The sequence below is a fragment of the Cebidichthys violaceus genome, unplaced genomic scaffold (genome assembly GCF_023349555.1).
Source record: "Cebidichthys violaceus isolate CVI_PGR_0920_01 unplaced genomic scaffold, fCebVio1.0.p SCAF_24, whole genome shotgun sequence".
NCBI lineage: Eukaryota > Metazoa > Chordata > Actinopteri > Perciformes > Stichaeidae > Cebidichthys > Cebidichthys violaceus.
The window spans coordinates 1,973,578-1,998,397 of record NW_027176417.1 but is presented as its reverse complement, the minus strand read 5'-3'; the positions used below and the strand labels follow the sequence as shown (position 1 = coordinate 1,998,397).

At 47.7% G+C, this 24,820-nt stretch overlaps 1 protein-coding gene across 1 annotated transcript in view; it reads right to left on the bottom strand.

Moving 5' to 3' along the window:
• LOC137879219 (neuropilin-2-like) overlaps window positions 1-18,443 on the bottom strand; it is a 39,150-nt gene extending 20,707 nt beyond the window's left edge. The window contains exons 1-7 of the mRNA XM_068719896.1: window positions 18,397-18,443; window positions 17,720-17,901; window positions 10,447-10,677; window positions 8,903-9,058; window positions 8,101-8,270; window positions 7,277-7,432; window positions 786-930 (exon numbers count right to left, since the gene is read on the bottom strand). Coding sequence (XP_068575997.1) covers window positions 786-930; window positions 7,277-7,432; window positions 8,101-8,270; window positions 8,903-9,058; window positions 10,447-10,677; window positions 17,720-17,901; window positions 18,397-18,443 — 1,087 coding nt within the window. The remainder of the gene's footprint in view (window positions 1-785; window positions 931-7,276; window positions 7,433-8,100; window positions 8,271-8,902; window positions 9,059-10,446; window positions 10,678-17,719; window positions 17,902-18,396) is intronic.
• Between the last annotated feature and the right edge of the window lie 6,377 nt (window positions 18,444-24,820).

Below are 24,820 nucleotides of genomic sequence, written 5' to 3'. Positions count from 1 at the left end.
TCATGCTGTTATGTCACTGCAAAAGCAGGAGATGTAAATAATGAATAAAAGGCACGGGAAGTGTTTATGTGTGCGTGCGTGCCGGTGGGTGGTGTCTGTGTACATTTCAAAGGGTGTGCATGCTTTTGAGGTCACCTGCTATATTTAGAAGCCCGCCTGTGTGTGTGTGTGTGTGTGTGTGTGTGTGTGTGTGTGTGTGTACCTGTACCGTAAGAGCTAATAGTTATTTCAATAGCAGCTGTTGAGGCTGAGGCGAATCACAGTTTCTGATGTAAGAGTGAACAGGGAGCCATGAATGATTGATCGGAACTCATTTCTCAATATAGAAGAGCTAAAAGAGCAAAGAGGACACTGCAACAAAAGTATCTGAAGCCATGAGAGGGAAAAGAGGCGTCGCTGGGGGAGACGGAGACAGAAAGCGAGCGCGGTGAAGAAGAAATGACACTGGTGGAGCCTTTGGAAGGAAGAATAGAGTTTCCTTTAATTAGCCGGAGGCTTTCTATGTTTAAAAGATAGCAGTGGGAGTGTGGGAAAGAGGGGAAATACACATTTGTGTGTGTATGTTCCTGGTTTAGGAGGTTATTTTTTGCAGATGTTCAATGATCTGAAATGCCTTTGAACAAGAACCAAATGTGCAGCAGAAAACTGTTGTTTCTGTTCAGCCGAGCTGTAGGAGCGGGAAGCCGGGGGATTCTGGCAAAGTCAACTTTCTTCAGGCAAAATAAAGGTTGGAGAAGTTGCGCAAACGCCCACACACACACACACACACACACACACACACACACCTGTAATCTGGCATCCGTAGAGCTCGAATCGCAGGGCGATGCCGTTCCTCCAGGTCTGTGGTCGGATACGGACAAACCGGGCCAGAACTGGCTGCGGGACGCGGTTCAGAACCACTTCGGCTGGGTCTGTGTTGGCGTGGAAAATCTGGGAGCACAAGAGGCAAACAGAAGGCAAACAAAGGTTACTGTCAGAAGGAGATGTACTGCTCATGCTGGTATGAGTGTTATCTCTCCCTTTCTCACACACACACACACACACACACACACACACACACACCCAGAGTGCGCGGTTTCGCTTGGCTACACACACACACACACATACACACAGTGGCAGGCCGGACAAAGCAGAGACAACCCAAACACGGATCCAATGTCACCAGCCCAGCTGTCGATGTGTTTTGGGGTCAAAGGTTCGGCGCTGGAAGGCTGGGAAAGCCCGGCGATGGATGGAGGGTTTCTCCCACACACACACACACACACACACACACACACACACTGCTCACTCATACACCAACGTCCACACACCTTCGTGCTGGTTGCCGAATAGGAGGCTGCGGGAGACATGACCTGACAAGACCAAACATGATTGGCCGTCAGACGCAGGAAGTCTCACCAGGTGGGCAGGATGTGAGTGAAATTAACTTCCCAAAGCATCAACATTCACTTCTTCTCCGCGAACACTCCCTTCCTTCCATTTGCTCTTAAGCGGCGGGGCGGGGCAGCAGGGGTCGGAGGGCAAATGTAACCAGGGTGGTCAGGTTACTTCCTGCTTTGGGCAGAAAAAGCTTCCCATGATGCTTGAGGGCGTTGGATGGGGACTTTCAATGACACGAGTGTTCCTATCTTTCCTTTTTGTGTCACACGCGTTTTCGCAAAACTACATCTCCCTGTTTGTGAATAACTTCCTCTTCCTACCAGCTCCTCCCTCTGAATCTCAACACCTCCATCCATCTTCCTCTTAAATTGCCTGATATCTCTGCACACATCCTCTCTGGCCCATATTGCCTTTCTTCCTCTTGTTGGTGGCAACAAACTGAAACCACACACACAAAGGCACAGGAAACCACAGGACCCCCCCCCCCCACACACACACACACACACACACACACAGAGCAGAGGAAGTGTCTTTCCACTGACTGACTGTTAAGTGTCATTCACTCTATCTGTCTGTGGTCGACCGGGCCGGCTGATAGGAGACCGACAGTTATTCACAAAAACCACACTGGCTAACTTCAGAGCCACTACGCACAATGGAGAGACGGAAAGACAACCGCTACAAGCAGCTGAATTAAAGATTAAAGGCATCACTTCTTAAAAAAGATCCCTACATGACTTTTCTTTTACTCTAATCCAAGCAGGATGATCAAACCAAAGCACGTTCCCTTAGCCTAAAAAAAATCCCCTCTTATTTTGATGATGTTGTTTTTCAGTTTAAGTGATTTTCCGTTCGAGTTTAAAAAATATTATATTGGTGTAAAGTGACCCATTTGTGAAATTCCCTGTCTGGCGCATGCCACCAAAAAAAAAAAGAAAAAAAAAAAAGATATTATATTCCAGAAATTCCATAACCAGTGGGAATATGAGTGATAGGACTTCAAAATCCTACTCGAGGGGTTTTATTTGATTTTGGGCATGGCCTGATTTAATCAAGTGGAGCTGACACTGGTAATACAAAGCAGCGTGAGTGTTTGAACAGATAAGCGGGTCTATCTCGGCTGTATCTGCTGCTGGATTTGAGGATAGACAGCCGCTGTGTTTACCTAAGAGGCCAAACAGTGGATGCGGGCTCTTATGGGGGTTATGTAAACACCCACGCATGCACACACAAAGGCGAGCGTATGATGGAGGGTTTGCCTCGCATACAACCGACCCATCTCTACTGCTCCCAGATATTTTCGGTCTGTGGAACAAAGAGCGGCACGGAGGACAGACGGAGAGAGGACAGGAAAAACAAGAAAATGACTGCAGGGAGGAAGGGTCCTCAGAAGAATAGTTGAAAACAGATGAAGAGAGGGGCGAGGCGGGTGAGAGAGAGAGGTGGAAACAAAAAAAGAGGTTGAATAGAGGGCAGCAGATATAACTGAATATGAGCGGAGGAATGTGGAAGAGGAGGCAGGGAGTGGTGGCGAGTAAGGAGGACAGAACAACGAACAGATTCATCACCGAAACAGGAAATACTCCATCCAAGTATTTATCTCTTAATAATTCAATGGAATTTCCCCCATTCTTAAATCAATTGCGGTCATAATTTAAAGTTTAGAATCTGACAAATATCATCATTCAACTGCCAACAAATAATACAAAATAAACTATCAGGTAAATAAACAATGTAAGCGTGGCACGATCAGGGCCAGTTTCAAAAGTATAAAGTTCGGAAAAAGTCTGTAAAAAATCGGTCCACTACTTCCCAGAAATGTCCGATGTTCCAGTCGTAAAGACGCCTGTCATCACTAAAAGGCCATTAGCTGGTGCATTACAATATTGCTGCTTCGCTTTATTTTCATCTTTGGATAAAAGCAGAGAATCTGGCCAACATTACTGACTCAAAAAGAACAGTTTGTTCAATGGGAATCGACTCACAGGAGGCTCTTTCCATTTTTCTTTTGCGTGTGAGAGGCCAATGAGATGTTGTCACTCGGCTCTCAGCTTCTTCTGTCTCCTCCACTTCCTCCCGTCTATTATCGGGGCACCTGAGAGGTCGCTCATTTGGCCCCTGACCCATTCCATCCAAGGTTAAAAGGTCAATGGCCTGAGGAAGCAGATGGTTGCTCATTGACCAACTTGCAGATAACGTGGTTACTTTTTGACTAGCTCGCAGCAGGACGTGACTTGAAATGAATGCTGGTATCGTAGGTGGGCAAAGCTCCCAGCCTGTTGTCTGGGCCCCCTCTATAATCTGCCTGACGACTGGCAGGTTGTTTTGTACATGTGCGTCTGTGTGAGCCGTCACGTGACAGGCTGGCGAGCTGGGCTGAATAATTAACGTTGTCATGTTGTGTCTCCTGGTGTGGAGAGTCATGAAAATATAACGAGGCCCCGCATGCGCACACACACACACACACACACACACACACACACACAGCAGCAAGCGGCGGCCAGACTCATTTGTGTGGACATTGGCGGGACACAGGCACCATGGGTATTTAACTATTGATAACCTCTCCGGAGAAGGAGGTCACCGTGAAAGGTGCGTAGCAAACACCCTCGACAGATCTACAGCTCTGGACCAGCAAAGAGAGCAAAAAGGAAACTTGTGCGCATCAAAAACTGAAAATGGATTTCACTGTTGGTGGGAAGAAAATGTGTTCACGAGGTGTGGATAGATGTATACATCAGAGCTTGATTCATTTTCCATTTCTCTCTCTCAACACTGTGTTTTTGGCACATGTCTCCATCCTCTGCCAGTGTTTTCCTTCAAGCTGATGGCACCGCGGGGAGACGTGGCGAGCTCTGCACAAGACATTATTCGTTTCCCTGCCGCTTCTTCATCCCCGCGTAGTTCCCTCGATTCCCAGACTCCTTCTCTGTCCATTACACTCTTCATCCCTGTCTTCTTGCTCTAGTTATTCCCTCTGTCTTTCTCTTTCTATCTACCCCCCCCGACCCCCCACCCCCCACCCCACCCCCCGGCTTCTTTGCTCCAGACATTTTCTCCCTCCCTCACTCTCGGTATGAAGATGTTGACAGTAGGAACTGGTTCCAGCTGGCTGCTCTTCACTACTGGCCCTAAGACTTGCTAACGGTGTGTGTGTGTGTGTGTGTGTGTGTGTGTGTGTGTGTGTGTGGTTGACGCAGTGATCCTTAGAAATTGTCTTGCACCACCTTATGTCCAAGTCTGTCAAAGTTTTTTTTAATGTATTAGCTTGAAGAATGAGTATAAAAAAATATCTGTATGAGGGTGTGTGACACAGTGTGATAGAGGAGCAGGCTGAAATGCTGTGTGGCCGTTTTTTGTCTCCCAGGTGTGTGTGTGTGTTGGACAGATTTAGCACAGCCTCGCAATGCTTTTTAGTAACACAATGCTTGGTTAGCGCTGGGGCTGATGGGATTTTCCTCACAGACGGATGACAGTGTGTGCCTTTAATGTAAATTTGTTTGTGTATATGTGTGTGTGTGTGTGTGTGTGTGTGTGTGTGTGTGTGTGTGTGTGTGTCTATCGCTAAAAAAATATGTGTATGTGTGTGCGTGTGTGAGAGAGATATGCAATTCCTTAGTGTGCACACGTCTCATCAAGTAATGAGGTGCACATGTGAATAGTGTGATTTAGAATTAACAAATCACATGGGTGTCAAACTGAAAACGTGTTGACGTGCAAAAAATGAGTAAAAAAAAGAATATCACACATGCACACACACACGGACGTGCACAACGCCTGTGTGCTGGTGTGACTGAGGTGATTGCAATCTGCAGCGCTGGTGTTTTTCTCTTCCGACAGCACTCTCATTTCTTTACAAAAAAAAATAAAAAGGCCCATTTCCCACAATGCCTTTCATTTTTCAGCCTCTCTGCCTCTGCCTCTGCCTCTCTTTCTGTCAAATAATCTTTATTGGCATTAAATCCTTCGCTCTTTGTTAACACGGCAAATAAGATCATGAATCTTGACAATAAATGGCCCCCAATAACAAACACAGCGAGGCAAGGAGTGCCAGGGCCGATCCTTTTTTTATTCACGGGTGATTCATATCTGATGCACAGACACTCACGGCTCAACCTTCCACAAACAGCACCGACGCAGGCACTCTTCCAAAGCCACATTAGCTCACTCTTAAATGACAATTAGAAGAGCCAAATCCCAGTCATTACAGACCCCCTGACGAGATTTGAGTTTCACCCACTTAAGGGCTCTTTGGGGGGGCTTAGGACGGGCTAACTGGGAGTTTGTACGACAAGACTGGTGGATTAGCAGTCACGGAAGATTCAACCGCAAAACCTGCAGGGACCGGAGGAGAACCTGGCCGTACAGTGAACTGTTTAATTATAAAGTCAGGCTCAATCGTGACTGAAAACTATCCGCGATAAATCAAAAGTGTCGACCCTGAATCCAAATCCATCCGTCACTGTCCGCAAAAAGACAAAGAGAAAGTTGTAATCTGAGATCTGTGGGACACATCAGAGAATGTGAATGAACAATAAATCCTTTACGCATAATGCGATAGCCCCCATCACGCATGGAGTCAACGTTTTCTTTATGATCATCACAAACAGACGGTATATTTAATCACATCTACATTTTATATAGAATATATATATATATACAGTAAAGAATATTCACAAAACTCCTTGGTTAGCTGACACTGAGTCGAACGTGTCTGCTTTCTTTTATTGATCTTTCATTCTCCTGCTGGACGTTGAGCTGAAAGCTGAAAGCAAAACCAATTTTCAAATTTTCAAAGCGGCCAATCGTACAAGCAGTATCTCTCCCAAATTGCATGTTGATGCATCAGTCTGAAAGCGTCTGAGCAGTTTTTATTTTTTGCTCAGACAGATTAGTGGACTCAGATTACACGCATACATATGCGCACACACGCACAGATCTCCAGACAGAGAGATCAGCCAGAGGTTATTTAAAGGGGGGGTCTGTTGATTTTGTGTGTGTGTGTGTGTGTGTGTGTGTGTATGTGGAAGAAGTGGTGGGGGTGGGGGGGCTTTCTAATATCGCGCACAGATGTTGACTTTTAAAGTCAAATCCACGTTCCACGCAATAATCCCCACATCAAATACCCCCCACCGGACCCACCCAAACCAATCACTGGCACACACAGAAGGGGGCCCCCGGTCTGTGTGTGTGTAAGCGAGTGTGGATTAACCCTACACACACACACACACACACACACACACACACACACACACAGGCCCACTGCTGCCACTCTCTATTTGGTTGCTCGCAATCCACAGTGACCTTAGCCCAGATATGAGGGGCGGAGTTCAAATCCCCTGGAGACGGGCTTACTGTAGGACACAACAACAACTTGCACTGTATATATACGTTCATACACAAGCCTGCGTATAATTCCAGCCCTCCCACACACATTACACACAAAGCACTAAACGGAAAATAATGTTGCTATGAAACACCCGAAATTGCTCAGTCCACACCTGGTGTGAGTCCACAACCCCCCCGGCTCGTGTTTATTTGCACGTTGATGCGAGAGAGAGATGATATATAGCAAGCCAAGATAAGGGCACATAGAGGACTCCATTGTTCTTGTTTGTCAGCTTCCCCTCCTCTCTCTATCTCTATCTCTTCCTCCCTCCCATTCCCTCTTTCTCTGCCTCATGACTGGGGTCATGACTCAGGTTCATAAACAGTCCTAGAAGGGGAATGACTGTTGCAGGAATGTTCCATCTATTGATACGGCTCTGGGACGAACACTACAGCCTCTGTTGTTGGAGAACACATCATGATGGTAGAGTAAAGGTTAGAGAAACAGGCTCTTGAAACTACGTCCTAGATGAGGAGGTCTGCTTTTATCTCTAGTGCTAGTTCCTACCTTGTGGTTCTTGCCGTGCCGGTAGACCATCCAGTCCTCCCCGTTGGTGCTGACTTCCAGTTTAAAGGTAGTGACGTAGTAGGACTTCTGCGTCTCTTTTGAAACGGCTCCCTGTGTTGCGATTCCCGTCAAAACCTTCAGGAAGTGGAGGTCAACCTGGAAAAAGGGAAGCAGAGGAGAAACAATTTAAAACTCGAACAGGAGAATAGAACGCAGTAATAGGGCGACTGTGTAGATTGCTGAAGGGATTCGTGGGGCTCAGTGCTGATGTAGATAACAGAGACAGACCAGCTGCTGTGTCTATCTGTCACACAGACAGCAGGGGATGGACACCGACTGTGGCCTACTGCTGAGGGAGCTTAGGTGGTGTGTGTGTGTGTGTGTGTGCAAATCTTTGCATTGTCGTGTGCAAGGGGAGGAAGGCTGCAGGCAAAGATCAATGGCGTAGTGTTCGGATGTATTCCCGGAGAGCGCCTTCATCAATCACGGTGCATTCTCCTGTGTGTGTGTGTGTGTGTGTGTGTGTGTATGTCTACGTATGCATGCATGCGCGTTGGGGCCGGTGTGTGTTCGAGACAGGAAAGATTGAGAGCGCAGAAGCACTTCCTTATCATCAGTTCGCAGTTCCTCTATTTCCTCTCAGCGGTCCTGCTGTATGTCTTCACCGCATACGAGAGGTGCATCCTCTCCTCTCCTCTAGCATCACTGAGACATCTTTGTTCGCAGGAAGTGAAAGCAATGCTGATTCCGATTTCTCTTTGTGTGGTCTTTATGGTCACACCACAGCTGGAACTTGTTATATTTTCAACTTGTTAAAACCTGACCTGTATGTACTCCTTGTTGCTGTCCTCTGAAGGCGTCCAGGCGTTGTCGTCGTTGTTGAGGCGGGCCTGCCGCGGCAACCAGCGGTTGTCGTAGAAGGTTGTCGAGGCGGTGATCTGATCGTCGCTGATCTTCCCCGACTCCATGCCGAGCGCCATGCTGCAGTGGAACGCTGGTGGGACAAAGAGAGGAGGGGGGGGGGGGGATGGAGAAAGCAGAGCGTTTAACTGTATATTTGTTGACGTGGCTTTACAGTGGAGATGAAAAAGCAGCTTTAAAAATAAAAAGAGGAAGGAAGGAAAGCTGAATCGAATGGATGACAGGTGCAAAAACATTTTTTAAAGAGACTGACAGGGAAGATCTAAGCAACATATTATAGAGCTTGAAGACAGAGAGGAAAAGGTAAATCCAGACAGAGAAAGGGCAAAGGGAGATGGAAAGCAGCCCAACAGGTGAGCAGAGGTAAATTGAGGTGAAGTTAATTTATATTCTGAAAGAAAATGGTAGGAGTCTGCTCCTGAAAAACGGCGCTCTCTTAGGAGGGAGCGAAATAGACTGAGAGGGGGTGAAAGAGAGCGCAGAGATTTAAATAGCATTAAAGTTGGCAAAGCTGAAAAGATCGAGAGGGTAAGAGGAGTGAAAGATGAAGAAGGAAAGATGAGTGTCAGCAGAGATGACGGAGAAGAAACTGTCGAAAGGGAGAAAATAGAGGTGGTGATGAAAACAGGTAAACAAACCGACACAGAGAGCATTCGTACGCGCGCACACACACACACACTCGCTTATAAGTTATCTCGCACTCACAGTCGCTGACTCCTTTGTGCGTCATGTTGTAGCGGGCGGAGAAGCCGTCTTTGGCCACGGCCATGTCGGTGTGGAAGGAGAGGGACAGCAGGCCGGAGGACGACTGGATCTCCGGAGGGATCTTTGTCCCGCAGTACCGGCCGATCAGAGGAGACACTGCAGACACACACACACATGAATCAAACTGATGTAAACATGTTGTATGTTGTAGGTTGTCAATTTCAGGGTGATATTGCATTAAAAGTTCTTAAAACACCAAGACATGAACAGATTGTGCTTTTATTTTGAAAAAGTGAGTAGTATCTGGTTTTGCTTTGTGACTAGTGTGTCCTTTCCATGTAAAAGCGATCCAGCCCTGCAAACACAGGTTTCCAGTGGCCACGCTGCTTCAGTAAGCGTTGTCTAATGAGTCACAGCACGCTTCCCCCACATTTCTCCCTCCCATCATTCCTCTCTCTCCCTTCTCTCTCCTGTCCATCCCTCCATCTGCCATGTGTGTCTCAGCCAGGGCCCAGCAGGGGGATTGGAATCCCTGCCTTAATGCAAGCTGCACTGGGATCAGCTGCAGACACACACATGGCCACAAAAACACACACACACACACACACACACACACACACACACACACACACACTAGCGAGGATTACAATAGTCTCAAGAGTAGCTCCCTCACCAGACGCCAAATTCTTCACCCTTCCGTCTTGTCTCCTGTCCCTCTTTCATGCCTGAGGACTCACTGGAACTGGGTTACACTTTAATTTCCTCCTAATTCTCAACTTTGAATGCCACAAATTGTTTTCAGCTATCAAAGCTCCCAAATTCAAGGCTATAATTGGAATTTTAAATCCACTTGTATCCCTTTTTAGCAACTGGATATAGAATAATTAGAACAAATCCTCAGTACTCGGCTCCATAATTCCAAAAAAAGGGGGAAAAGAAAGTCAGCAAGAGAGAGGTGGGAAGTGAATCACTCACCACTACTAATGAGATTTGCATCAGCGCTATAGAAACTAACATTACCCTGTGGCGGTCACTATCAAAGCCCTTCAAATGTTTTTTCCTCTCCACTTCCTGATCTCGGCCGATAGGCCACTTTCGCAACGCTCGGCCTCTCCTATTGGACGCAAGCAGATATTCATCGTGGCCATCACTCTCACTCGCCCAGGGGAGGAAGGAAGCGCAAGGTGATAAGGAGGGAGGACAGGGAGGATAGCAAGGGGGTGATGAAGGGTGTTATTATGGAGAGGGAAGAGGGGCATGGGAAAGGGCTGCTCCTTAGGGGCGTCGAGGCACTTTCAGCTCCCCGTGTGAAATAATGTTTCTTCTATGTAATGTGGAGGAATGTGAGGCCAGGCTGCTTACATCAAAGGGAGCGACGGCTGCTCAGGAAATTGAAGACTGGTTTGCAAATTTCTGTGTGGGAATGCAAGGAGGATAGTCTGTGTGGGTCCTGAATGTGAGTTTAATGTATGTGTGTGTGTGTGTGTGTGTGTGTGAGTGTGTGCGTGTGTGTTATCCCCAGGAACATGTGTGCGCGCCCTCACCTTGCGGCAGGCCGTCCCACACGTCCAGCCAGTCGTACTTGCAGTCGCCCTCTCCCACCAGCAGGGGGTCGTTCTCGAGGTCGAAGGTCAGGAACGTGAGGGCGATGTCCATGCGGGGCGGAGCGATGATCATGTAGGAGCACTCCAGATTATGGGGGTATTTATCCGGGAAGCCCGGGGACTCGATCATGCCGGAGGAGCTGGTGAAGTTGCGGAAGCAGAATTCCGACCCTGAGCGGATAAAAGGATGAGAGGGTATTTAGAACGGAATAAGCAATCGGTCATATTAGGAGGAGATGCAGGAGTGAGCAATCGATCACACTCGGATAGCCAATCTGACTTGCAGAGGGTGTTTCGGAGAGTCGTTCATCACTGACAGAGTGTTGGAATATACAGTAGCTGTGGTGGTTGGGACGCACAAACACACACCGTTTATGATCACCGATGGAGGAGAAAATACAAAGCGAGTAAATGCTCAAGTGGGTGCATCTAACGCTACGAGCAGCTCTTTCTGTCTGTGCTCTGCCACCATGTCTGACACGATGAACTAAAATCTATTATACTTTCAAAAAAAGTAGTAATATTAGGTGCTTTAATGCACCCTCAAAAGACCCCTTCCTCATACGTTACACAAAAAGACTCAATGATGCACTCGTATGCAAGGCTAAAAAGGAGCGCATGAATGACCCCGGCACTATTTTATATAGTCAAAACAAATATTCTCCAACACTCTCTCTTCACCTCACAACCATTTTTTTTTGCACAGTCTCTTCTCTCACACACACCACAAACGTTGTGTAATGGCTCTAAGTGGGCCCTTTGCGGCGGCTCCTCATTATCCATGCAGATTTATGCGCCCTGGGCGGCTCACCTTGAGCTGCGGCAGCTGTGTGGCTCAGATCATCTACCCATCAGCCACTGCTCCGCGGCCCACTGGGGAGCCTGAGTCACGGCCGAGTGTTTATGGACCGGCACATCAATGAGGGTGGGAGAGAGCCGACAGTCCGGCACACACGGTCTCATTCACAAACCCCGGCTATTTCCTGCCCATTCGCTCTCACCTCGAACATTTCCATCTTTATACAGAGGCTATAAACACCTAGGTCTGTTTAGTTGTATCTCTTTCTGTGTCTCCATCTATTTTCATGCTTGGCATGAGGGCAAATATCTTCGCGTGATAATGTTGCTATAGAGACTGCAGGAATCTCATTAGGTCTTTGTTTAGCTGCATGTCAGAAATGCCTGCGGTTGTGTCCTTTCCAAACCAACTGATGCCACTGAAATCGCGGCTCTTCTTGTGGCTAATTATAAGCACACTTGCATGGTTTTCCAAACTTCTCCCCAGTTAAAATTACAACTGATAGAGGGCAAAAACTCATTACTTTGCCAAGACGCTCACAACTGGCAAGCGTATAACTAGCATAAGGAAAAGAGTCTGCTCTTGTACTTTCCCATCGTTGAGTGCGTTAGAAAAGCAGAGAGGGAGGCCAGGTTGAAGAGACTCAGGGGAGAAGCTTCTGGTGGATTTCAAAACTGAGGAAAGTGGGGCTGCATCCGGCAGCGCTGCATTGTCTCAGAGAAGTGCCAGGCTGCGTTTGATAAGCAGATAAATATTCATAAAAGCAGCGTTTAAAGGAGTGCAGACATGTCAACAGTGCATTCCTTCCTCTGCATTCCTCCAAGGCACCAGTCCTTATTATCAGGCAGCCTTATAAAAGCTGAGGGGTCGACTGGCCCTCCCTGTCTGCACTTGGTTAATGGTAGAGAGCTGACCCCAATCAGGCCTACGAGAGACGGGGAAAAAAAACTCAGGAGACTGCCCCTAAAATATCTCTCTCGCTTTGTTTTTTCTGTTCTCTAACAGTTTCCTTTTATCTGTTTTTTTTTCTTACATTCTACATTAATGGAAATTTTCCCACATGTCTTCCTTGACTCATGCGCGCATCGATTGTATCTACGACGACCGTGTACCTGTCTGCCGATCGATCTGTTTTCACGCATGAGCGTATGTCAGGCTGAAGATGTTGTTCACAAACGCACGAGATCTGCCCACACATGTTAAAAGCGGCACTCAACCTCTTGTGTGTCGACTCCCACACACCCTGCAACATCAAAAACACAACCGTGCATCATCTGCCTTCATGCTCGTAGCCTGGCTGCCTACACACACACACACACACACACACACACACACACACACACACACACATAGAACGAGGCATGTTGACATATGACGGTAATTTACCGAAAGCTACCAGCGATATCTCCCCATACTTCAACCATTGATCTCATCTTTGTGTTTTTGTATGTGTATCTGAAGCTGTGTATGAGTGAACAACATAAACTAAAACACGCATGTCATGAATATATTAAAGCAGCAAGATGTGTATATAATGTGCTCATAATCAAACTTACCATGCATGCATTAGTGAATGTGTCTTTTTTGGTCTATGCCTTTTATTAAGCTCCTCACAAGTCTTTCATCTTTTGCTGCTGGCATGTTTGTCCCTCTGTATGAGTGTCTGTGTGTGTGTGTGTGTGTGTGTGTGTGTGTGTGTGTCTGACAGCGTGTGTGGTGGCTTCACAGCGAGCGTCAGACCCAGTAACACACTGGCCTTGTTTCTTACTGGGTCACGGTGCAGCAGTCTGCAGTCCCGCTGCCAAAAAAACTTCAATCTGAGCACAGCTTGACTCCATCGCCTGCAAACGCACCGCTCTTATGAGTTTTAGACACACACACACATAAAGTACCTGCTTCACACACTCGGCGCCGCCACGTGCCATCACTTGTGTGCGTGTGTGCGTTCACATATTTGCGTATGCATGGGTACCTTCTCTTTTCGTTCATTAGTTCACAGTACGTGAACATCGCAAAAACAAGTGCCCGTCACTGCCTCCCTCCGTCAACCCTAGGCCCGTGTCTCTCACACACACACACACACACACACACTCGCACATGCCTGCCGTATGCAGGGCCCCCGGTTGGTGCTTGCATCGCACCATGAGCTGCCATTTGGCGAGAGCTGTCTGCTGGCAAAGAGGGGGAGGTCATGGTGTGAGTGTGACGCAGGGGGGCGAGAGGGCGAGTTGCTGGGAAGAAAAAGCACTCGACTCTTGCACATGAGTGCCTGATGTAGTAGCAGCTCCACATGTTGTGTCAGGGCAACCCCCTTCCTTCCTTCCTCCTCCTCCTCCTCCTCCTCCTCTCATCCTCCCCTCCGTTCCCTGTCTTCTCAGCAGCGACACGCCAAGTCTCTGTTCATTCACTCTTTTAACTCTCATGTCTCACCCCGGCGTCGTCTCGCTCGACCCGTTCTTTCGGCACGCAGCTCTTGCTGAGGGCTCACCTCTGCGAGAGCACGGCGTCTGCCGCACATCAAAAACCTCGCCTCGCCCCTCCACTCTCTACCTGCCTGTCTCCGTCTGACATGCATCCGCTCCTCAGACACACGCAGATCTCTCGTGTAACCCTGCTGGAGCGCAGTTCCGGATTTCATTGAAGAAAGTGTCTCCTGAGGGGATGTGGGGAGGGTGTCTGTGTGTGTGTGTGTGTGTGTGTGTGTGTGCAAGCATGCGTGCGTGAATGTGTAGTGGTAGGGGGCGTGCTACACAGTGGGGTTGGGGTGGAAAATCCCAAATAACAACAACAACAACAACAACAACAACAACAACAACATCGCGAACAAGAAGAAGAAAAACAATGTTTCGACACTTTTATGCACCCAGAGAGACATCAGTCTGAAGCAGCTTTATATAGAAAGGAATGCTCCTCCTAAGTCACACTGATGCCTCTGTTATGTGTAATGGAATGCACACGATTTTTAAAATCTTGAGCGTGAAAACGGCAAAAAGCCTCCTGCCGTTTGCGATCAAAGTGTTTCGATTTCCTCATTCGTCCTGTTTGCTGATCGAGCCTTATTATTGAATTCTCTTCATCTCAGTTTTAAACACCCTTCGCGCTCATCCATGTTATTCACTCATGAATTTAATTTACCTCTGCTCGTTAATTACTTGAGCGTAATTTCAGCGTTGGGATGGAATCGGGTGTTTCAGGAATAAACACCACATGGCAGTTAGCCATGTAGTAACAGCCGTCACTGGCGCAGGGGTTGGCATCCAATCAACGCCGCAGCATCACAAATACACACAGGGCCAATGTTGTGACTGGCACTTGGTTGGGGGTCCCGCCTATGGCTGCGCTCCCGCCGTGACCCCGCAGATGCCTCGACAGCGGTCACGGAGGAGACCCAACGCCCTGGGGTGATCTCGACCCCCCCGCCCCGCCTTATCTCGGGATTGGCTGCGACGTTATCTGGCCCCCGCCGCGCTAGTGGTGGGCTTTGGGAAACTGGGGAAAACGGGGGCTTTCCTGGCAAGTCTTCCCCCTGTAGCCGTGGTAACAGCGTCAGCAGCACATGACTGTGTGTAAGTGAAAGTGTATGAGGGATGGATGGGGCGTGGGGTGGGGGGGGTGGGGTGGTAGTCTGGGCTGAATAAAGGGTTAAGCACGCATGGGTAGGAGCAAAGTAGGCCACAACAATAGGGAGGAGGGGAGGGGTGCACTTGCACTGTAGCTATGGCAGGATTAAGGCATACGTGTACTGTACGTGCGCGTGTGCGTGTGTGTGTGTGTGTGTGTGTGTGTATGGGCGGGTGGGTGCCTGGGTGGATGTTGTTTTGGGGCAGGCGCTCACCCCGGCTCCCCTCAGGAGGTGCACTGAACGGTGGAGGGGTCTCAGTATGGAAGTCGAGTCAAAGGTCGACTCTTGCTCCTCCTCGCTGGAAATAATTAGATTTCTCTGTACTGTACCTCATTACACACACGCACGCACACACACACACGCACACACACACACACACACACACACACACACACACACACACACACACACACATGTTGACACAAACAGATTGGTTGTCCAATTCAAAACCCCCTAGAGTTGTTTCAGTCACCGCTTATGTAATAAGGTTGAATGAACAGAACAAAAACAAGCCGCAGTATCATTAGTTCACAGTACGGAGAACAGGCCAAGATGTGCCGCTCTCTCTCTCTCTCTCTCTCTCTCTCTCAGACACACACACACACACAGCCAACAGCAGACACACACTGTCTGACTTCTAGACACAGTGTGGTGGGGTCAGTCTACTGTCTGTTAAATACAGGAAGGAAGCTGAACACGTCCCCCAGCTGCGTGCTGAGATTTCTATCTCTGCTCGGTCGCACCCTTTAAAAACACATAAACACAGAACCCACTGCACACTGTACCGAAAACATGTGCAATCTAGGATTTGCCTCAAATATATTTGCCCAAAATACAGTTACATCAACCCACACGTCAGTAAAAGTCTTCCGAAAGCTGCTCGGTAATTGCAGGTGCACGGCAACGCAGCTAAAATCCATTAACGAGGGTAAAAGTAACGGCGGTGCAATTACTTCCACTCTGGTGGAATAAACACTTCTCAGACGGGATCTGCGTTCCCGTCAAAAGTCCTAAGCCGTGTTTAGTGGAGACTCGTGGCTCAGGCCCGCCGCGGTAACACAAACAGCTATGATGAGAGGGAAAACGGCGTAATTAACACATGGCCTCAATCACACATCCTGAATACATTTTCACTCTCTGACTCACTCCTGCTCCCCCCCCCCCCCCTCTCCCTCTGTCTATGTTTGCCTCTCTCTCTCTCTCTCTCTCTCACACACACACATGTGCATCTTTAATTCCGCCTCCACATACACACAGACGGACAGAATCTCACACAACGAGCAGAGTGGAACCACCCACACACGCAGCGAGCAGACACCTACATGTGCTCACACGGTGACACAATCTCTCATGCCCCCTGAATTTATACCAGGATCTTGTTAAAGCCATGGCAACCGCATCCCCCATCCACCAGCCTTCAATCAATCCCTGTATATGCATGTATGTATGTGTGTGTGTGTGTGTGTGTGTGTGTGTGTGTGTGTGTGTGTGTGTTTGTGTGATATAGATGCAATCGTCGGGGTTCGAGCTGGTGGCCTTGGTAATGGAGCTGAACAGTCAAATCTGGGTCACAATCATTTGACACAAAACCAGATATATTTCTCAAAGGTAGGAGGTCTCAGAGCTCTCTCTGCAGGATGAACGCTCGTTTTTTTTTTGCGCTCCACAAACCCTGACTTTCACTTTTCTTCAATGGCTATTAATTGAAACACTCGTTTAATTACTTGTTTATCAATCAAGATGTATTTTGAGTCTTAAATATATGAATTAAATTAGATGGCGGCTCGCCAATCAGCCGGTAACTCGCTTGAGCATAAATCTGTCAGCTGCCTCAAGGCTACCTGACCATTTCACCTCTCCTACTACACACACACACACACACACACCTTATCACCACCGCCAGCGAATACAAATACACTTAGCGCTACAATCTCACCTGCATTGTGCGCTTCACCTCGTGCACTTCGACGACCTCGAGAAAATTCCATTTCGGCACACACTCATCCTCATCAATCTCCTCGCCACCGCCTCTTCCCAGAAACCTTTAACCTTAAGTCCAACTCCAAGTTGCCTTGGAGCTCTCTCCATCCCCCCTCATCCCCCCAGAAGAAGCGGATCCTACTCCAATTAAGCAAACATTCCCCGAATGCTTTCAGGCGGCTGGAAAGTACTTTTTCCCTCCTCGCTCTTAACTTTTGTTTATATGCAGGGCTGCCTCTGCTGATGTTAATTATTGTAAGAGTGTTGGGGTGAACGATCACAGGTTTCGGGCCATTAACATGCGACAAAATCGTTAACTTAAGTATTAATGCACAGCGGAGCCTAATGTTTGGTTCGTGGAAAAGTCAAAACTCATGTTTCCCACAAAGGCCTTTGAATACTTTTAGACGCTGAGATAAGTCCATGCAGTGAGCAGTGGACCCTGGCCAACAGTGGAAACAGACACAGAGCAGCAGATTTCATCTTAAAAATAAGCAATCTATCCCTTTGTATTCCAGAGTGCACATCAGAATAATGTAAAATTGAAATAAGATTATAATAAATCAAAGTGTAAGAAGATCAGAACAGTCAAGAATTTTCATTTTGAGCTAGCTTAATGTTTATTATTTATTGAAATATTTTACCACGTAGGATTGTTTCTGGACTCGTTAATACAGACAAGATACAAACAGATCACTCTTTTGTTTTTTGGTAAATGTCAATTTATGTTGCACTTTTGATCAAATTACAAAGCCGAACCGATCGCACGCGTGTCTCCTTCTAGACTACCGATCGTGTCTCAGGTCCCTCACCCGTTTTGAAGATCTCGTAGCGCAGAGAGAAGCCCGCTCCCTGGTGGGCGTAGTCCGACACAAACCGGATCTGGAGGGAGGATCCCGACGAGATGATTGGCGCCGGGGCGATGTTGCTGCAGTGCCGACCCAGAACATCAGCATTTTCTGAAGTCCCGTCGCGGATCTCGATGAAGTCATACCTGAAGGAATAAGAAAAGAAAGAGATTATTTCCTGTTGCTTTAAAAGAAAACAATCTTGAGTTTACATTGAGCTTAACTCAGCAGGAAGGAATTAAGAGAGGTAAAGAGATAAAAGGAGAGCATGGAGGGTAGATAAACATAGATGGATAGTTATGGGGTTATGCAACAAGCTAAGCTAATAAAAAACAGACAGGTGTTACCATTAGAGTTCAGCCTCAGGACAGAATACACAGTGTCCAAGAAAAGCATTTAGAAACACAACATTAAGACACAAGTAAATATATCTGCCACAGACTTGGCTCTCAGTCAAAGCTTCTCCACCGTTCTTGTGCTCTTTCCCCTCAGCTGCATTCAATAAATTTAGCTCTTACAGCCCGTTGTTGCTCGGGACGACAAACTCAGATCCCTTTAACATCAGCTTGGGGCAAGCGATCCCCAAATCACAGAAAACAAGACGAGGGGGGGTTTAGGGCTGCGTTTCGAACCGAGCGTACGATCTGAGGGCGAAGATGCAGGCAAATGGACAGCTGGATGGATTCATTAATACGAGGCGTAAAAATAGACGGAGGAGCTTATGAAAAAGTAAAGAGGCGAGGACTCGGAGAGAGGAAAGGTGAGGACAGCGCGGCGGGTGAGACGGGGGTTGGGAGAGAGGAATTAGGATAAATAAATGTCAAGAGGCCTCGCTTTTTAGCTTCCACATGCTTGAGCTCTCAGCTCATTATAACCTTTGACTAGCCAACTGACCCCGAACGATAAAAGCAAATTCTTAACTGTCAGGTCAGTGAGTGTGTGTGTGTGTGTGTGTGTGTGTGTGTGTTTGTATGAGATGAAAACAAAGAGAGAGAGAGAGAGAGAGAGAGAGAGAGAGAGAGTCCACCTGGCTGATCCAGAATTAGCTCATCGCCCTGTGTGTCATTCCTATAACATTATTAGAAACATCCAGCAGCACAGTCAGTCACAGACAGAATATGCATAACATGACACTGCTGCCGGGTCAGATATAGGCATTTATAATGAAGGCCAAATGAACGACAATCTTATTCTAAAGGTAAAGTACCCTTGCATCACTATCAGCGTGTTTAGATGGTGCTCACACTCTATGTCACACTCTCCACGCGCTGCTTCCAGAGAAAGCTTCTATTCCTCTACCTACCCGACAACGTATTTAGGCCTCAGACAGGCGAGTGCTGTACAATGAAAACATCACTTACTATAAAACAGTGTGCATTACCTCCAAGAATTTGATAGCATAGCTTTGTTGATATGATTAAGGAAGGACTGGCCCATGCCTGCGAGCAGCTTTGAATGGTAATAATTTAGGGTTGTGACAATATTGGAAGGTGTGGAAAACTCCATAATTTGTGTTTGTTAGTATCTCAGTGCCTAAGTACTGTTTTAAGCGAGTTACACGGTATTTTACTTCAGTAATGTTCTTCCTAAACGAGCAATCATACCAAAAGCAACCTTCACTTTTCTTCCTCTTTTTGTACGCACGTGTTTGAGTGTATGTGTGTGGATCTGCATTTTCGGCTAAATCTGCATGTTTTTGTATTTCAAGTTGCGCAGCGGTGACAAATTTCCTTGTAATTTTGGTCTTCATAACAGTCATTCCTGGTTCTCTCTCTCTCTACAGTGCTACTAAGTGTCTCTTCACCCCCCCCTCCTCCCCATATTGTGATTCCCTGCGTAACTAACTGCATCGCCACAGGAGCCCTGCAGCTACACGGAGGACGCCCTCCCATCATACTCGAATGCAAACACTCGTCTCAATTAGATCATATGACGAAGCCTCCCAAAAAGACAACAGGGCCGCTGTTGTCTCACTAATTACCGTGATGGCTTCTTTGATGTGGAGAAAAGCTTCACAGACGTCTCTGGGTATTCATCCACTTTTTAAACGCGGCATCTCGCTGATATTCTAAACAGGAAACTGTTTTTTTCCCTCACTACTTCATCAAACTGAAAAGTAGTCAGTAAAGCTAAGAGCTACCAATCAGCACTAGGCTGTGTTCCTTTATGGCATCTAAGCACTAAGACTGCTTTTGTGTTGCGTCTCGGAATAAAACGTGGATTAAGTAAAGTCACTAAGCCTCTTTTTTTGGGGGTTATCTCATTCCTGCAGTGTTTAGATTCCTCTACAGAGCATCCGAGCTAAGACTGCTGATGGAGGGATAATCCCAGCCACATTAATCTGGGTCAAAGTGGCACATGTACAGGTGAGGATCAAAGTGCAAAAATGCTGCAATGAGCCATGTAATGGCACCACAACATTGCCACCCCCATGAAAGTGGTCTTTTTCATCAAAGTACAAAAGTAGAGAATGATCACAACAACCAAGTGCAATTCTAATGAAGGCAGTTTGGAAACAGTTCTGATTTTGGCATTAGAAAGATATTTAGGAAAACAACAGTTTTCACATCAAGATTAGTTTAGTAGTCACGAGTGTGATGAGGGTGTTATCAGTTCAATGAACGGTGGTATTATGTTGGATTATGGGAATTGCAGGATCCATCATTTTTTACTTAAAGTCCGGATCAATCTGCCTCTGCTGTAGTGATGATGGCTGTTCTCTCTCTCTCTCTCTCTCTCTCTCTCTCTCTCTCTCTGTCTCTGGAGGCCCCCCAAATGTACGGAAGTGCAACACTAAATTGCTGGAGTGCTCTTTCACCAATTCACATTATATCTGTGCACCAGCACGGAAGAACAAATGTGAATTATTCAAAGACAGCTGTCATTCCTCTCTCTAAAGCAAACCGAGTGTTTGCGCCGCCATCGGAGACAAGTTCCCGTGTCCCACCGGCAGTAAAAAGTACGCGACGGTTGTGGGCTGAAATCTGCACAAAAAGAGCACTTTGTGCTGGTGAGCACAGAAGTCGTTGTCCAATTCTCTTATACGTGTCTTGGTTGTAATCCTGCATTACGGAGGCGATCGTGAAGGCTTTAGCTGCGAGCTCCCACGGTGAGCCTGTAAGAGCCACCGCCGCTCTCCCTAAGTACGCCTGCTTAGGGCTGTAACTGACACATGCTTTGGGGGAAAACACACACTCAAACATGCGCCAACAAACGCACGCATGCAGATAGACAGACGCGTACGCACGGACAGACGCGGGCGTACACACTGCAGCGTCGTATCGCCAACGCCGAGGATAAAAGAGCTGAGAGCCTAATTAGGTTTTAATTGATTTTGGAGTGGGTCTCTATCCCTCTCCGTCTCCCTCTCTCTGCCTCGCTCTCTCCTGTCGTGGATTAGCGTCAGTGAGTGAGTGTTCCTCAGATGTGATTATTGACCTGTTCGCTCAGCCTCTCCCCGGGCTCTGATGAATACATGCATGAGGGCCTGACGTGTGAGGAGCCCGCTGTCTGCCTCTCTCGAAAAACACACACACACACACACACACACACACACACTCCGACGCATTCCACGACACACACATAAATTATTCGCACGCAGGCAGACCCCGTGATTCCACACCCCACCGATGTCTGACACCATCCGTTCCCTGCTTTCTGTCTGGCGGTCTGTCTGGGTCCCCACCTTCCTCATATTGCCCACTGAGAATAGCTGGAGCAGAGGGAGAGGGGTTGAGGAAACTAAAAACCCTTAAGGGCCAGTAATTCTGCACCAGTCCAGACATGTCTTCTCTTCCTCTGCTCTCATATATCACTCCGCCCCTCCGCCAAAACAACTAATTGCCTTTCGCACCTTTGCTGTTTGTCGGAGACTTGGGACGTCCCCCGCAGGCATTGGCACCTCACCACAGAGAAACACACCTGCACTGTGTATACTCCTGTATGTTTGGATATTTACGGGTCTAGTCTAGCGGTCACTCTCCCTGCTAAGAACACTAGTTTAAAACTCTTTATCTTTGAGAGCTCTGTCTGCAAAAAAAACAGCTTGTGTTTTATTTAGTGTCATCGAAACGGCGACACAAATGCACGAAGCGTTCAGCAGGAGCGTCGAAATTGCACAAAAGATGAACACATAATTTTGCTGTGGGGTGCGTCACGGTCGTCTGATTTATTTTGTTTGTGCCCATAAAAGAGCAACAGCTGCTCGCGAGCATCAGCAAACCAAACTTGGCTGTGCTCACACACTTGAGGCCTTCAGTAGAAATGATTTCCTCACTGCTCCATTGTGTGTGTGTGTGTATGTGTGTGTGTGTGTGTTTTCCGCCTCCCTGCGTGTTTTCCACTCTCGGAGCACAAGATCCCGATCCGGTAAACAATGAAGAAACGTCTGTCGCTTCTTTCGTCTCCCTCCCGGTGATGGATTCAGAAGCAGAAAGTAAGTAAGGCGGAGGGTGTACAGTAGACACACAAGCTTTTACATACACACACACACACACACACACACACACACACACACTACCACCCACTCATCCCACCCTCAATCGGGACTCTAATAAACCATAAGTGCCTCTGAAATATTAACTAGATGCTGCGAGCGAAATCCCTGCAGATCCACAGGGCCTGCCATCTTCAATCTAGCCCCCAAAACAAATGGCACTCCTCTCTTCCTCGTCTCCTCATGCCCCCCCCCCCCCCCCCCCCCCCCCTTCTCCTGTCCATCACAGAGTCATACTTACACAAGGCTGAGGCCAAAACCGCTGACCACAGGCAGTCTGGGCTCGGCCCCGGACCTTCTAGAGCGGCATCGATCTGAAACATCAGACTATAACTGCTGTCTGAGCTGAAGTCGTGACCCTGCTGCCCGTGCTGGATGCATTTTAAATCCTCAACGTGTTTTTGAGATTGAGATCGTTGCAATTCATCCCTCCAGTCCACTTGGCTGACTTATTATCTTGACCGAGCCTTGACCAAGCTTATCAATCGCACGCAATTAAAGAACGCATTTGAAATGGCAGTTTTTGTGAAACGTTTAATCATCCTTCTTACTTATTATATCATCATCACTGCGCTGACAACTGCAACAGTCGTGACCGCTGGACGCCGACGACCCTGATCTTGTCCTAAACGCAGGCCAAGTGCCAGATATTGACGGATCAGAACCTGAACATCGTGACCTCTGGCAGCTCATCAGTCTTTCCTTTCACCCTCCTGGTCGTCTTCATCCCCGTCTCTCTCTGCCCCGGGCCATTGGTGATCGTCTATGGATTTCCCATTACAAGCGGAATACAGACATTGATCCCACACCTCTCTGCGCCCCCTTTGGGTATTAGTAATAAGGGTGATATCATGCACACAGGAGAGTTGTTGCTACGTCTCACTGCGAACAGGCATGTCACGGTCCAAAGGGATTTACAGCTGTGTGTGTGTGTGTGTGTGTAAAGTTGTAAAGCTGTATCATCAAATCTTCCCACCATCGGGCTGCAGTCAATAACAAATAACCAAATAAATAAGTGAGAAAATAAAAACCACAAAGGTGGAAGAAATGGATCTTCTGGAATGACTAGTTTTATGGCGCGTGCGTGTATAATATGGGATTTCTGTTTCAATGTTTAATTTTGAGTGTGTAAAAATAAAACACCTCCTCCTCAGGCTGGAGGAGAAGGGGAACAAAAGGGAGGAAAAGAGATAGATGAAGAACGGGAGGAAGACGAAGCGAAAGAGAGAGGGCGGGAGAGAGGGAGGAGAATCGTTCAGCTGGTATATCGCTAGGCAGCATCCTGGGGCTCGGCGATGGCAGATTGCATTAGAGATATGGGCCTGATATTTCATCTAGCCGTTATTACATTTAGTTCACATCAATCGGCTGGCAACCTGGAGGTAAGAGCTATTTGCACGCGGCCGGCTCCCGCCTGAAATGAAATCCTGAATTAAAGTGCCACCTCAGACACGGAGCGCCTGCACAGGGCTGCGGATTTGATTGCTGCAGTGAAGCCGCGGTTTGGCTACGTTGCATCGTCAGAGTACTGACTGGTTTGAACCCACTGAGGGAAAATCACCAGTTGGCCAGGGATATTAGCCAGAGTTCAGACCCCTTGCTTGTGCTGACCAAGCACTTTTCTCAGTTTTATAAGGGCTTAAAGTGCCCAAGGAGGGGGGGGGGGTATGATGGCTCATGAGCGCTCTTACGCCGACAGGTTGCATGCATAAGTGCGTACGTGCATGTGTTTCTCAGCGTATCCACTGAAAACATGTGTCCATTTACCATCTCTATGGCCATGTTATTGTGTTTTTTTGTCCTTTGAGTGATTCCCGTGATCAGCAGTCCGGACCACATCGCTCTGCATCTTTCAGGTAGCACACAGCTCTGGTTTTTCCCTGCCGCCGTCTCTGTAATCCCAGCTGTCACGCCGATTTTTTTAGCCTTGACCAAGATGGCGACCCCTCCACCCCTGCAGCCCCCTTCCCGGCTTCCCTCGCCCCCAACCTCACGGAAAAAACCGTGAAAACATGCCAGAAATCTACTCTCTGCTCCCTCACACTGCCGTGCCTAATCATACAGGCAAAAAAAAAAAGAAAAAGGAAGCTGCCTGTAAAAGCGCTACAGGGCTCGGATCAATCCGGGTAAAAAGCGTAGCACAGGACCGAGAGAGAGAGAGCGGATATCGAGCCGTACTTTGGCTTTTTTCCACTTATTTCTGCTGCTATTTGTGCGCCCCAAAGGGAAAAACGCATCCTCCTTGAGCACAGAAGGGCAAACACATTAGTGTTAGAGGTTATGCATAAATAAATGTTGAAAGGCGTGATCCTCCTTTAAAATGGGGCTATCACAAGGAGGCTGGATGGTCGGCGTGGAGAGATGGATGGAGGGAAGCGGAGCAGCGAGTCCGACAAACTAATACTCGCTTACATGCTTGCAGAGATACTCAGTCGGAGACGCCTTTTCTTCCCACCCACGCTCACTGACTCTCCCCTCACACACACATGCTCAGCACTCATACATACAGGATGAAGGGGGGGTTGAGTGGGAGTGTGTGTCAGAGGGCAGGCCAAGGCCTCAGTCCCTCC